Below are 13351 nucleotides of genomic sequence, written 5' to 3'. Positions count from 1 at the left end.
ACCTTAAATGGTCATCCAATAACGCCTATAAAATGGCTTCTGTAATCTTTATCTTCCGCATTATTATTCTCTAAGTAGTACATAAGGGAAATGCTTTCTTTATACTAAATTTAAAAAGATCAAACTTCGTGCAATTATACATTCACGTACACAACAGGCAATTTTATATGGATAGATGGAGTCCTCGCTAATTGAATAGAATTAAATGTGAATGGAAGTGCCGTCCCTTGAACTTAATTGGTCACTTATGGTTGATTTTTTTTATTTTTTTTATTATTGATACAATTCTTGTACCAACACGGTTTATTTAATTTTCCATTTTTGTATTTGTCACTAGTGATTGGGTGCTTATTGTAAGTTAATTTCAAGGATTCCAAGTCAAGCAGACTCTATATTCTTACTTAACACGAATTATATATCTATGATTCTCTCTTAAGAAAGAGGAAAATGGCACCTCGTAGTCTAGTAGCCTATTTTCCATGCATCAGGCCCAGCAAAAAAAAAAAAAAAAAAGGATTATGATTTCTTGTATCTCCTTGTCGTTGATGTCAATGCTTATCTTTAGATTAGATAGTGAAGTGGCGTAAGTATGGGACTAAGACTAATGTTGCTTATAGCTTAAGCCAGATGTGCCGCTATAGCGAAATAAAAATTGCAACTATAGTTTCCATTAGCTTCATTTATGGGTAATTTTTAACGTTATTTAATTAGGTAAATAATAAGAAAAACAAGGGAATTGCAACAAAACCGTTTATTTGGAGAGTTTCCCTTCTTTCTTTTTTAGTTAATCACCTTAGCTGTGTGAGAATATCTGCTAATTATAGTCCTAATATTTTGACCTTTGTCGTTGCCCCACCCCTTTTTTCTCGATTGATTCAAGACCGTGCTTTCCTACCACGAGCATGTAATACATATATATATTCACCGACTGTTTGGTTTGAAATCAAATAGCCTCTGTCCTGTTGTGACCCGAGGGAAGATTTTCAGTTTAAATAAATTATGCATTTACCTGGGGGAAATTCCTTGAGTCCTTGCAAGAAAATGCGCAATGCAACGAAGGAGACTTCACGCGACACTTTGGCTCGTCCATAAATGCTCCAGAATCGCATCGATTAGGCACTACTCTTGTACTCCTCTCTCCTCGTTATTAAACTCGATGACGAGACTTTAGCTCCAGAAGATGGCAAAGAGAAAATACTCGGATGCGCCGTCGGCGTCAACCGACAGCAGTGATGCCGAGTCATCACGGGGGGATAAATTTGAGGTGCTGTCGACCAATAGAGGTGATGCCGAGTCGTCACTGGGGGCTGAATACGATGTGTTCCTGAATTTCAGAGGGCCTGACACTCGCCTGAACTTCACCGACTACCTCTATCACGCCATGGACGGAGCTGGGATTCGCGTTTTCAGAGACGACGAAGAGATCAGAAAAGGCGAAGCTATCAAAGGCGAGCTGGAGCGTGCGATCAAGAGCTCCGCAATATGTATTGCCATCTTCTCTAGAAACTACGCGTCCAGTGCGTGGTGTCTTCGCGAGCTTGCATACATGGTGAATTGCAAAGCGAAGATCCTGCCGATTTTCTTCGACGTCGAGCCGAAAGATGTCAAGCTCAAAACCGAGCTATACCAAGAAGATCTGCAGAAGCACGAGGAGCAGCTCGGCAGTGAGGTCGTGCAGCGATGGAAGGATGCTCTAATGGGGGTCGCTCGCATCAAAGGATGGGATCTCAAAGATACCGGGTACGGTTTGAGCTTTTCTTTTCTCCTTCGATTAGAAATTTAATTGATATGAGTATAGATAACAAAAAAGTATGATCATCCTTGCAATAAAAGTTACGACTACCCATTGTTCCCTTTTTCATCAAATTGTCACCCAAATTCCACATATTTATAACTGCGCACTAACATCTACTCGACTGAATCGATTCCTTTCGAAAGTAGATGAATTTTCCACCCAATTAAGTCAATTCCTTTCAAAACTAGCTGAATTCTCTATTACGTCTTGACAAATCCTATCTGAATTCACCATTCAATTTGATTCTCTTAACTTCTAAATCAGTATCATGTAGGTTTGATATAATAAAACAACTGTTCTAGCTGTTACTATTATTACACCATGCAAAACTAGTAAACCGAGCACACACAATACATGAGCAATAAAAAATGAAAGAAAAAAAAAAAACACATCCTTTGCATATATCTAAAGGAAGAAAATCCAAAGGTTTCGGTTTTTAAAATTTATGGATGAGGGAGCATCTTTTACAAAGTTTGAGATTTCATTCTTATCTTCACAATTCACATCCTTGACCATAAATATAAGATACACAATTGCAATTCGTTTTAATTAAATTGACTGGATTTATATTAGTTGACTTCTTTTCCTATACATCCACAGAGTACATATACAAAAAAAATTGGAAGGGGGGTGGTCGCCCCCGCTTCCTCCCCAGCCCCTCCTCTACGATTGGTTTATGTTCAATTCATAATACTACAGAGCTCGACTGTTTAATGTTCTATTTGGATGTTTCTTACTAGACCCTTTTATCAAATATGACAGTCAAGGCAAACTCATTAAATCCATCGTTGCTGAAGTTTCGAACAAGCTGAACAAAGGGGACAAAAAGCTGCCGGATAGTTTAGTTGGAATCAAGGATCCTGTAGAAGATGTAATGCACCTAATAGATGTAGGTTCTCCTCATGTACGTTATTTGGTAATCCACGGAATGGGGGCATCGGTAAGACGACCCTTGCCAAGATTGTCTTTAACCAAATACGCAGTGAATTTGATGGGTGCAGCTTTATTTCGGATGTTCGGGAAGCTTCAAAGGGCAGGAAAGTCGTTAAGTTACAAAAACAATTATTGTCAGAAATCCTCAACTACAATCCATTGGACATTTATGACTCTGATGCAGGGATTCGCCATATTGGGAAGAGATTCTGTTGCAAGAAAGTCCTGATTGTTCTCGATGATGTAGATAAAATGGACCAACTCTCAAAGCTCGCAGATAAGCCCGATTGGTTTGCTCCAGGGAGCAGAATTATTATTACAAGTAGGGACACCACTTTTTTGCAAAAGGGAGAGGAGAATCGAGAAAATAATGTCGAAACGCATGCTAAAGAGTTTATAATCTATGAAATGAGAAAGTTGGGCAATGTGCATGCTCTTGAGCTTTTTTGTAAGCATGCTTTTAGCATGGATTCCCCTCCACATGACTATGATGATATTTCTCGCGAGATTGCTCACAAAGCTGATGGACTTCCTCTGGCTCTCGAAGTTATCGGATCCTCTCTTTATCGTCAAAGTAAACGATTTTGGAAAGATACATTGAAGAAATTAAATTCAGTTCCAAATCAAAAAGTCTGTGACAAATTGAAGATTAGCTTGGAGATGCTAGAGAAAGAACAGAGAGAAATTTTTCTTGATATCGCATGTCACTTTATTGGTGAAAAAACAATCTATCCATATTATATGTGGAAAGCATTGGAGTTTTACCCAGGAAGTAATATCATTGCCCTTACTCGTAAGTCTTTGATAAAGGTTGATGATTTTGATAGACTGTTGATGCATGATATGCTCAGAGATGTTGGGAGAGAAATTGTTCAACAAGAAGACTTTAGATTTCCTTGGAAGCGTAGTAGACTATGGTATCCCAAGATTGCGTTTGATGTGGTGCAGACTAGAAAGGTAAAGTTTATCCACAGCTACTTCTTGATCAAGGAAACATCAGCTCAAGTATATAATACGTTCTTAGATTTGTTCTTTTGTCTATGTTGCGGGTCACAAAAAACTATATTTGTTTAAATTGAGTGAAATGAAGGAAATACAATCATTTATATCTTGTGAAAGATATTAGTAGGATTTAAAATCTGATAGCAAAAGCAATTAGAATGTTTTACTTATAGAGCAGGTCTATGCAATATTTACTAACGGACTGCAATCCTCTGTTTTTTTCAGCGTACAAAGTTCACTTATGTAATTTCATGTCGTCAGGGAACAGATTTCATCATAGCACTCAATCTAACTGGACTTTCTCAAGAGCACGACTTTACAAGTGAAGCGTTTTCAAGTCTGCCTAGCTTAAGGTTGTTGGAATTAGAGGGAGGGAACTTGGTAGGAGATTTTAAGAATCTTCTCTCAAGTTTAGCATGGCTCTCTTGGCGCCGTTGCCCTTCAAACTTGCAAGCAGTCAATCTATGTTTATGGAACTTAATCGTGCTCAAGCTTTTGGACAGCGATATTCCGGAGAATTGGAATGGATGGAGCCCATGCTTAGTATGGTTTCGGACACATTTATCATTTGTTGCCATTTTGCGTTGCCTTACTTTCCTAATTCTAATTTGTTTCGCAGGCGAACAATGACTTGAAAGTTATATATCTCGTGAGATGCCATCTCTCGACAACTCCTGATTTGTCAACGTGCTTGAATTTGAAGATACTGGTTTTCGATGAACATCGTCCAAAGTCGCTACAATTTGGTGACTCTATCCATAAGCTAGAGCGCCTAAAGCGCTTGGAAATAATTCCAGCCCAAGTTCGACTGTCACTGCTACCCGCAAGCGTTCCTTTTCACCTGTTCCCAGTGCCCTCTACGATATGCTGTCTAAAGTATCTATCAAGTCTAAAGCTAGAGGGGCAGTGTATACAAGAGCTTCATCCGTCCATTGGAGAGATGGCGGGCTTGACGCACTTGTCTTTAAGGGGTTGTCATTCGCTTGAAAAGCTTCCGGACTGCATTGGGAGTTTGAGATCTTTGCTCGAATTGGATTTGATCCACACGGGAATCATAGCGTTACCTGATTCTATAGGAGATCTCAAAAAGTTGGAGAAAATGAAGCTGTCATTCACTCAGATAAGCGAGCTACCAAATTCCATTGGAGGGCTAGAATCATTGCTGGTGTTATTCTTGCGGGATACAAAGATTAGCCAATTGCCTGCTTCTACTGAATACCTTAAGAGGCTTGAGTACTTAAATCTGGCTAATACTATGATAACGGAGCTACCGAAGGCCATAGGAAAGCTGGAGAATCTTGAACGTTTGGTATACGATGGCTGCAGAAATATCGCAGGGACGGGGGAGGCACTAGAAATGGAGGAGTGGAATCAAAGTGAAGATACCAGATGGCCTCCGAAGCTTCGGTTACTTAGCATGTCTTGTGATGATCCTCAATTTCTTACGAGGCTCCCTTGCAGTCTCCGTGCTTTGAATCTGAAAGATGTCAAGCCACAGATAGAACAACCGCTCCACTCCAAATTGCGATACTTGACCGATCTGACACTCACTAGGTGTTCGTGGAGAGACATCGACTTTAAACAGCTAGAGAATCTCCAATCTTTGAGGGTGGAACATTGCGAATCGCTGGTGAGTCTGTCGCGTCTATCAAGCTCAAGGAAGCTTCAGAAGCTTCAAGTGTGGTTTTGCTCGGAGCTGATTGTGATTCAAGGTTTGGCAGAATTGGAATCGCTGGAGGAGCTAGTCATTGTGCAATGCAACTCCATAGAATGGTTACCTGATCTATCAAAACTGCGTGAGTTGCGGATATTTTACCTCTTTGAGTGCGAATCACTGCTAGATTTACCCAGTGTCCCAAGCACATGTCAGCCCCATGTTCATATGTGCCCAATGTTACCCGAATCTCCATACGATTCCCCGGATTGCATAATATGTTGGAAACGGGCCAATGGCTATCTCCTGTAATTATCTAAGAAGTATTTTGGTGCTTTAAGGGGGTGAGCTTAGAGCTATGTGTGGTTGACACTTGACACTCTTCGTTTCACACGTAGCTCACTATGCCTTATTTTTTTCATTGTTATTTTCCCTTACCATTTCTTTATTTCACCATCTCCTTTCGAACAATCATCCTAACATTTTTTTTTTTTTAGTTTTTTCCCGTTCAGTTGTAAAGATGGATATCCACGTCCTTCACATTACAAAATAACTGAGTCTAATCTAATCTAATCTAACTAAATAAATGTGTGGCTAGGGGTGCGCATGGTCCAAATTGAGCCAACTCAGCACCTAACCCAGGCACCAACCTGCACAGTCTTGGTCACCGATTTTTTGGGACCGGGTATTGACCCTGTTGAGGCTGGGACCGATGGCCGGTCCGGTTTTAGAGTCAACCTGGGACTAACTGATTCTATTTTGGTTTCAGTTTTTGTATTCCTTAAAAGACAAATATAACACAAGCTTTTCACCCACTGAATGGAATGAGTTGTCAACAAATATTTGAAGTAGGAAACATCGAATTCTCGGTCAAGAATCAATTGGAAAGTAAAGCGTTATTGGAGCAAGTATCGATGAGAAGAGGAAAAACAAAAGCAAGAAAGAAATCTCGTGTGTGCCTCACATAGTCAGCAATTAGAGAGGATCTTTATCCTATGAAGAAACACACTTTAAATAACAAGTAACAGATCTCTGATACTAATTGTTGGGTGCCAATAATGCAACCTAGAGGGGGTGAACATGTTGTTTTGAAACTTTTTCAGTTTATGTAGAAAATAAAAGGTGAAGTGAAAAAATCGGGTGAGCAGATGTTTTACGAAACAATATCTGAACGTTTGCAAAATCAAGTAAAGATCAAGAAATATGCAAAGCACACAAGATATATAGTGGTTCCGCTTATATGCAAAGCCTACGTCGACTCTATACAACTAACAACCACAACTTGGCTGGAATGCACTAGTAAATTGCCTTACAAGTTACAAATTGTATGTCCTGATCTTTTAGATGATATATCTCCCTGTCTGGATCCAACCACAATACTCAGGAATGTGCACTTGACTCTTGCAAGATTACAAAGCATAAATAGATCACAAGATCTTTTAACTAGCACACAGCTTGACTGAGGTTTGGATTTTTTGTACTTGCACTTCTTTGTTTTGACCTTCGTGACCTTCTCTTCTTGTACGCAACAGCAACGTTACCGTTGGAGGAAGCCTTGGAGAAGCAAAGAGCCATCAAAGAGATTGGACATGATGTTTCCGTACGGGAGCTGCCCATACAGCTACTATTTCTGAACCAGAACGGACTTTCCAAAAATAGGTGCATAGCTGCTATTCCATATCGATAACTTTTGCTAGGCATAGAATATTATTCTTGAGAAGACTCAGAATAATTTTGTTGTGCTTTCCCATCAACCAGTGGCTATTTTCTTCTTTCTTCAAGAAACATCAATGATGTTTGAACTTCAGACAACTCTGCCGACCTGATCTTTCAAGCTCCGATAATAGATATCATCAGTCACTAGGTATTTTGGTCCTCAGGTGATGTTTTCATTAAACCACTTCAGACGTCACGCAATCTTTACCCGATAGCCATCACATGATCCTTAGTCACATAAACAGCACATCTGCACTTAACAAGGTAAAACAAATATCGAGAATAGTTTGAAAATCGTCAAAATATTTTATGAGATGATTCTTCAACAGATTGTTCACATTTCTTACTCCAATAATGAAATTCATTTGCTCCTATTCAATGAAATTACAAGTTTATTTCCATTTTCAAGGCATGTTGAAGTATACCAAACTAATCCTGTGATGATATCCTATCATTGAAAGAGAATACAATCCAAGGAGAATTCTGAAGGCTGGGCTTCCTCATGCTTCCTCATTTTGAAACATAAAATGTAGATAATAAGAAAATCTTTTCCAAAAGCAGGCATCAAATTAACAATGTTTGTTTTTCTAATATTTTCACGTCATGTCTCAGAGCATAACTCTTGGCTTGATGAGAAAGCGTTTGAAAATGACACGTCAAGCTTCAATGATGATAGGCCCATTCGTGCAATTAATGTTCAATAAATTTCGGGGGCACACTATCAAATAAAAATGTGGGGGCAAATCTCATTGCTGATTGTGTGAGATATTGTTAAAATATGTCTCGAGTTTGAGCCCGAAGTGAAATTGTGAATATTCCGAATCAAATATTTTATGGACAATTGAAATCGAGCAAAACACAATATGCATGCGTTTGATATCTTTTGGGAAGATTGGATGAAGTTTGTTTGAAGTCTAAAGATATCTACTGCATCTTGGAATAAAAGTTTGATCGTGAGAAAGCAAAAAAAAAAAAAAGATAAGGTCAACAACTAAAGGCTGTCAAGATAATAACAAAAGAGGAAAAGTCTAAGATAAGCTTTTCTTCTTGGACCGGTCAAACAGGAACCTTTTCGTTGACCCATCTTGGACTCCTTCTGGTGGTGGGTTTAATAATATATATTGTGGGTTTTGCGTTCCTTAAAAAAAGAAGCACGAAGGCCTTGAAGCACCGATTTCGTGTGAGTGCTTGGTGTGCTGAAGTTGATGCAGAGTCCTTGAAGCACCGTTTATCGAGTGCTTGTTCGTGGGGTTTATTTCGTGAAATTACATCAAGTATTCAAGTGTCGAAGCCGATTAAATCTTGAGGTTAGATTTGTTTTAATTCCTTTGCGAGATTGAGAGATTATTTCGTTAAGAATTTGGGGCTAAACATTGTGCGTGTTCTTAGATGTAATTAGGGCTTGGGAAACACCGAGAGTGTTTGAATTACTCGAATTTGGTCCGTAATCTCCGTGTATCGCTTGTTCTATAGTGGAATTCGTTGCTGCTCTCCCCGTGGACGTAGGTCTCTACGACCGAACCACGTACATCCGGTGTCCGATTTATTTTCTTGTTCTGTCTATTTTATCGTTCGATCGCTTGTTCCGCGCAACAATTGGTATCAGAGCCGGGTTTATCGAGTTAAAGCGAATCGATGGCGACAGAAGAAGTAAAAGTGAAAATCGACAAATTTGAGGGGAAGGACTTTGGTTTCTGGAAGATGCAGATTGAAGACTATCTATATCAGATGAAGCTGCACTTGCCCCCGTCCGGGGAGAAACCAGAGACGATGAAGCAAGCCGATTGGGAATTGCTGGATAGACGAGCGCCGGGTGTTATTCGACCGACGTTGGCTCATAACGTTGCGTTTAATATCGTCAAAGAGAAGACTACTGCGGGTTTGATGAAAGCCCCGTCGGATATGTACGAGAAGCCCTCTGCGATCAACAAGGTCTATTTGATGCAGCGTCTATTTAATTTGAAGATGAGCGAAGGTGCGTCAATTACTAATCATATCAATGAATTCAATGTGATCGTTAGTCAATTGAGTTCAGTCGATATTGACTTTGAAGATGAGGTATGTGCTTTGATTCTATTATCCTCATTGCCCGATAGCTGGAATACTACAGTTACTGCTGTTAGTAATTCCTCCGGGTCAACAAGTTTGACGTTTGATGGTATTCAAGATTTGATTTTAAGTGAAGACATCCGTAGAAGAGAATCTGGCAAATATGTATCTACCGCTTTAGTAGGTGAAAATAGAGGAAGGACTGATACTCGTGGTAGTAGAAGTAGTATGAACTCGAATAGACGCAGTCGGTCTAGGACCGGTAGTGTTGTCTGTTGGAATTGTGGCAAGAGAGGGCATCTTAGAAGGAATTGCTTAAAGCTGAAAAACGAAACGGGTAAGGGAATTAGAGTTGAATCTACAGATGATGTTGCAGCTGTAATCGATGATTCCGATGGTGTCGATAGGGTCTTGTCTCTCATTGAGAATTCGTCATTTGACGGATGGATTATGGATTCTGGTTGTTCTTTTCATGCTACACCAAACAGGAACTGGTTTGCTACTTATCGGTGCACGGATAGTAGTAAAGTGCAGTTGGGGAACAACGCCGAATGCGATGTTGTGGGTGTTGGTGATGTTAAAATCAGAATGCATGATGGTATTGTGAGGACATTGACTAGAGTAAGATATGCTCCAGAATTGAAAAAGAACTTAATTTCCTTGGGTGCCCTAGATTCAGCTGGATGCAGGTATTCTTCACAAGGTGGAGTTCTGAAGGTTGCTCGAGGTGCCTTGGTGATAATGAAAGGAATCAAGCATGGAAGCCTGTATGAACTTTAAGGTGAGACATTGACGGGTTTCGCTTCGGAGACGTCGGTATCCGTTCGAGGGTATAACGACTACTCGAGGAAGCCTTGGGTGACTGTGCCGAAGCACAAGTTTGATGCTGTTGTCGGGAATACGCGATCAAGAGCTTTGATCGAAACGGAGACCGGTAAGTTGATCAAGCATGGGCGAACTAACAGTAGCATGGAGTTCCGCTCGAAGCTGGTAAATAAATTATGCATGATAAAGGGCATAGTGAAACACCGCACTAGTGCCAATAGACCACAACAGGTTGCAGAATTGATGAGCAGAACATTACTAGGGATGGCCCATAAAATGATCTCTAGTGCTGGTATGGCTAGGAAAATTCTAGCGAATGCGCTTAGTGTGGTGAGCTACCCGATGAATAGATCTCCATCGATCGCGATCGGATTTCGGACTCCCGAAGAAGTGTGGTCGGGTAACGTCGCTGATTATTTTATTTTTAGAATGTATGGTTGCCCGTGTTATTATCGAGTAAGTGATGGTAAGCTCGATGTAAGGGCAATGTGCATATTCCATGGCTATGCACGAGGTGAGCAGGGCTATCGGTTGTGGTGCTCAAATATAAACTCACCTGTTCGCAGCAGAAAAGTTACCTTTGACGAGTCTCCAGTACTTCAGGGTAGGAGTGTTTGTGGCGGTTTAAATACGGATCTGAATGGTGTTCAGCTTGAGGTGGAGTTGTAACCAGAAACTCCCGAGGAAGCGGATACTAGCGTAGTAATCGACACAGATGGTGCTTGTAGCGAGGTGGAGCCAGTAGAGCCAACGATTGCTTTAATCGCTGATATTGATAAGATACGTGTTCGATCTACGACGAGATATGGATGCAACGGTGGTTTTGTTTTTCTGCGATTAAGGAGCTTGTGTCAGAATGTCCTTGTAGAGCAGTTAAAAGTGCATGTGAAGTTGGTATTCTGATGAGGTCCACGGTTATGGCGAAGTTCAAGCGTAACTTGGACTTGGATAAAATCTGTGGCGATTGAGCCCAATAGGGCTGTGGGAGAGTAGTAGCGGTGAAGTTCGGATTTTAACGAAGCGATTGTGACTTGGCTCAAACGTCGAGCCAAGGTGGAGATTGTTAAAATATGGCTCGAGTTTGAGCCCGAAGTGAAATTGTGAATATTCCGAATCAAATATTTTATGGACAATTGAAATCGAGCAAAACACAATATGCATGCGTTTGATATCTTTTGGGAAGATTGGATGAAGTTTGTTTGAAGTCTAAAGATATCTACTGCATCTTGGAATAGAAGTTTGATCGTGAGAAAGCAAAAAAAAAAAAAGATAAGGTCAACAACTAAAGGCTGTCAAGATAACAACAAAAGAGGAAAAGTCTAAGATAAGCTTTTCTTCTTGGACCGGTCAAACAGGAACCTTTTCGTTGACCCATCTTGGACTCCTTCTGGTGGTGGGTTTAATAATATATATTGTGGGTTTTGCGTTCCTTAAAAAAAGAAGCACGAAGGCCTTGAAGCACCGATTTCGTGTGAGTGCTTGGTGTGCTGAAGTTGATGCAGAGTCCTTGAAGCACCGTTTATCGAGTGCTTGTTCGTGGGGTTTATTTCGTGAAATTACATCAAGTATTCAAGTGTCGAAGCCGATTAAATCTTGAGGTTATATTTGTTTTAATTCCTTTGCGAGATTGAGAGATTATTTCGTTAGGAATTGGAGGCTAAACACTGTGCGTGTTCTTGGATGTAATTGGGGTTTGGGAAACACCGAGAGTGTTTGAATTACTCGAGTTTGGTCTGTAATCTCCTTGTATCGCTCGTTCTATAGTGGAATTCGTTGCTGCTCTCCCCGTGGACGTAGGTCTTTACGACCGAACCACGTACATCTGGTGTCCGATTTATTTTCTTGTTCTGTCTATTTTATCGTTCGATCGCTTGTTCCGCGCAACAGATATCAACACCGAAGAGCTGAACAGGGCGCTCGACACTCCTCATTTTCGTGTTTGGTGCAACCTTCTTCCCTGTGAGGATTGGGGGCAAGTCAAGAAAAGATCACCCCGTTTTGAAAAGAAAGATGCACCTCCTGAACTTAACAAATAGGGGAATTGGCACTTTGTTCCGTCTCGTACAGATGACGTATTGCGGGCATGGCAGACTCTAATAGTCCTTGACTAAGATAGAGCCGAGATTCTAGCCCAAATGGAAGGCTGAAATTTCTTGAGTCTCAATTTAAATTTGCTTTTCTATTGCATGGTATCCCATTTATCTATGATTTCTTGTGCAGGGGCCAGAGATAAATTGCGGCAATAATCAAATCAAGGATCAAACTTTTAATCTCATCGATCGATCCATATGTCCTTTCCCTTCGAATAGGGACATTCCATGGACACCCTTTTTTCCAAGATACTCTCTTAGTGTTCCTGAAATCTAAAACTTCTTGCAGAGATGGCTCTTTGAATGAGTAGTCGAAATTTTGTTTCTCGGGCTTTGATAAACATTTGAGTATGATGAATTGATCTTTCTAAAGTTATGAATTGTCTCGTGCCAAACGATGATAAGTTCCAATTGCTCATGTCTTTTGAAAAGAGATTTTGCATGATGATTTTATTTGTCTAAGCTACTGATTCCACTAAGGATTGACAAAATAGATAGTTCAATGAATGGTGTGGAAAGGCTTGAATATGCTAAACGAGACATGTCAGGAAAAGCAAACCATGTCCTAGACAGAGTCCCACGTTCCATCCCCAGTGAGACGAGTGTGGAAGAATGTCATGTCCGCAAGAAAAATGGTTATCTTGCGAAAGGTATGATAGTTAAAATGATGAGAGAAAGTTCATTTTTCTATCTCAAACAGTATAGTTGATCCCTTGCTTAACGTTTTTGAGCCCACACAACTGAAGAAATTCTTTCATATTACTCTTGTCAATAACTACCCCACATTGAGGTTAGCTGGAGGTAAGTCAGCATCACGAGATGAGAAAAATGGATAAAAGTTTTCTTGCTCTCACTTGCAGCAATCTTCGAGTGTCTTTATTGCATACGAACTCAAACTATAATTTAAGTGCCTTAAGAGGAAAAAGAGCACTTTCTTATCTATCTTACACACTTATATCCGTTGCACAGTGCAATTAAGCTGACAATTTCATTTCTTACGAACCCAGTTGGCAACCATCCCTCACACTGGGGCAAGGCAAAAGTCACCTCCTTTCAAATCGCATGATCTAGCATCAACCGAAGATAAAGACTATGAGAATCCAGATATTGCTAAGTTATTAGAATTTAGTCATGAACTTGCAGAATAGAAGAATATTGAAAAATGATTTGAAATTAGAAAATTAGGGGGCATAAAAAAGTAGTGTGCCTAGTAAAAGCAAGGCCAATGGCCATAAAAATTTATAGAAAAGAAAAAATTGGAATAGCAGGATGTGAAAAAGCAGTGTG

The 13351-nt window shown here is 40.2% G+C and overlaps 1 protein-coding gene across 1 annotated transcript; it reads left to right on the top strand.

Moving 5' to 3' along the window:
* Positions 1 to 1180: 1180 nt before the first annotated feature.
* LOC115736092 (TMV resistance protein N-like) lies at positions 1181 to 5696 on the top strand. Its single transcript, XM_048278002.1, has 5 exons — positions 1181 to 1740; positions 2558 to 2688; positions 2913 to 3685; positions 3992 to 4111; positions 4350 to 5696. Exons 1-5 carry the CDS (start codon positions 1181 to 1183, stop codon positions 5694 to 5696), a joined length of 2931 nt encoding a protein of 976 aa, XP_048133959.1.
* Positions 5697 to 13351: the final 7655 nt, after the last annotated feature.

Source organism: Rhodamnia argentea, chromosome 4, assembly GCF_020921035.1.
Source record: "Rhodamnia argentea isolate NSW1041297 chromosome 4, ASM2092103v1, whole genome shotgun sequence".
Lineage (NCBI taxonomy): Eukaryota > Viridiplantae > Streptophyta > Magnoliopsida > Myrtales > Myrtaceae > Rhodamnia > Rhodamnia argentea.
The sequence above is the reverse complement of the archived record's forward strand: the minus strand, read 5'-3'. Positions and strand labels throughout refer to the sequence as shown.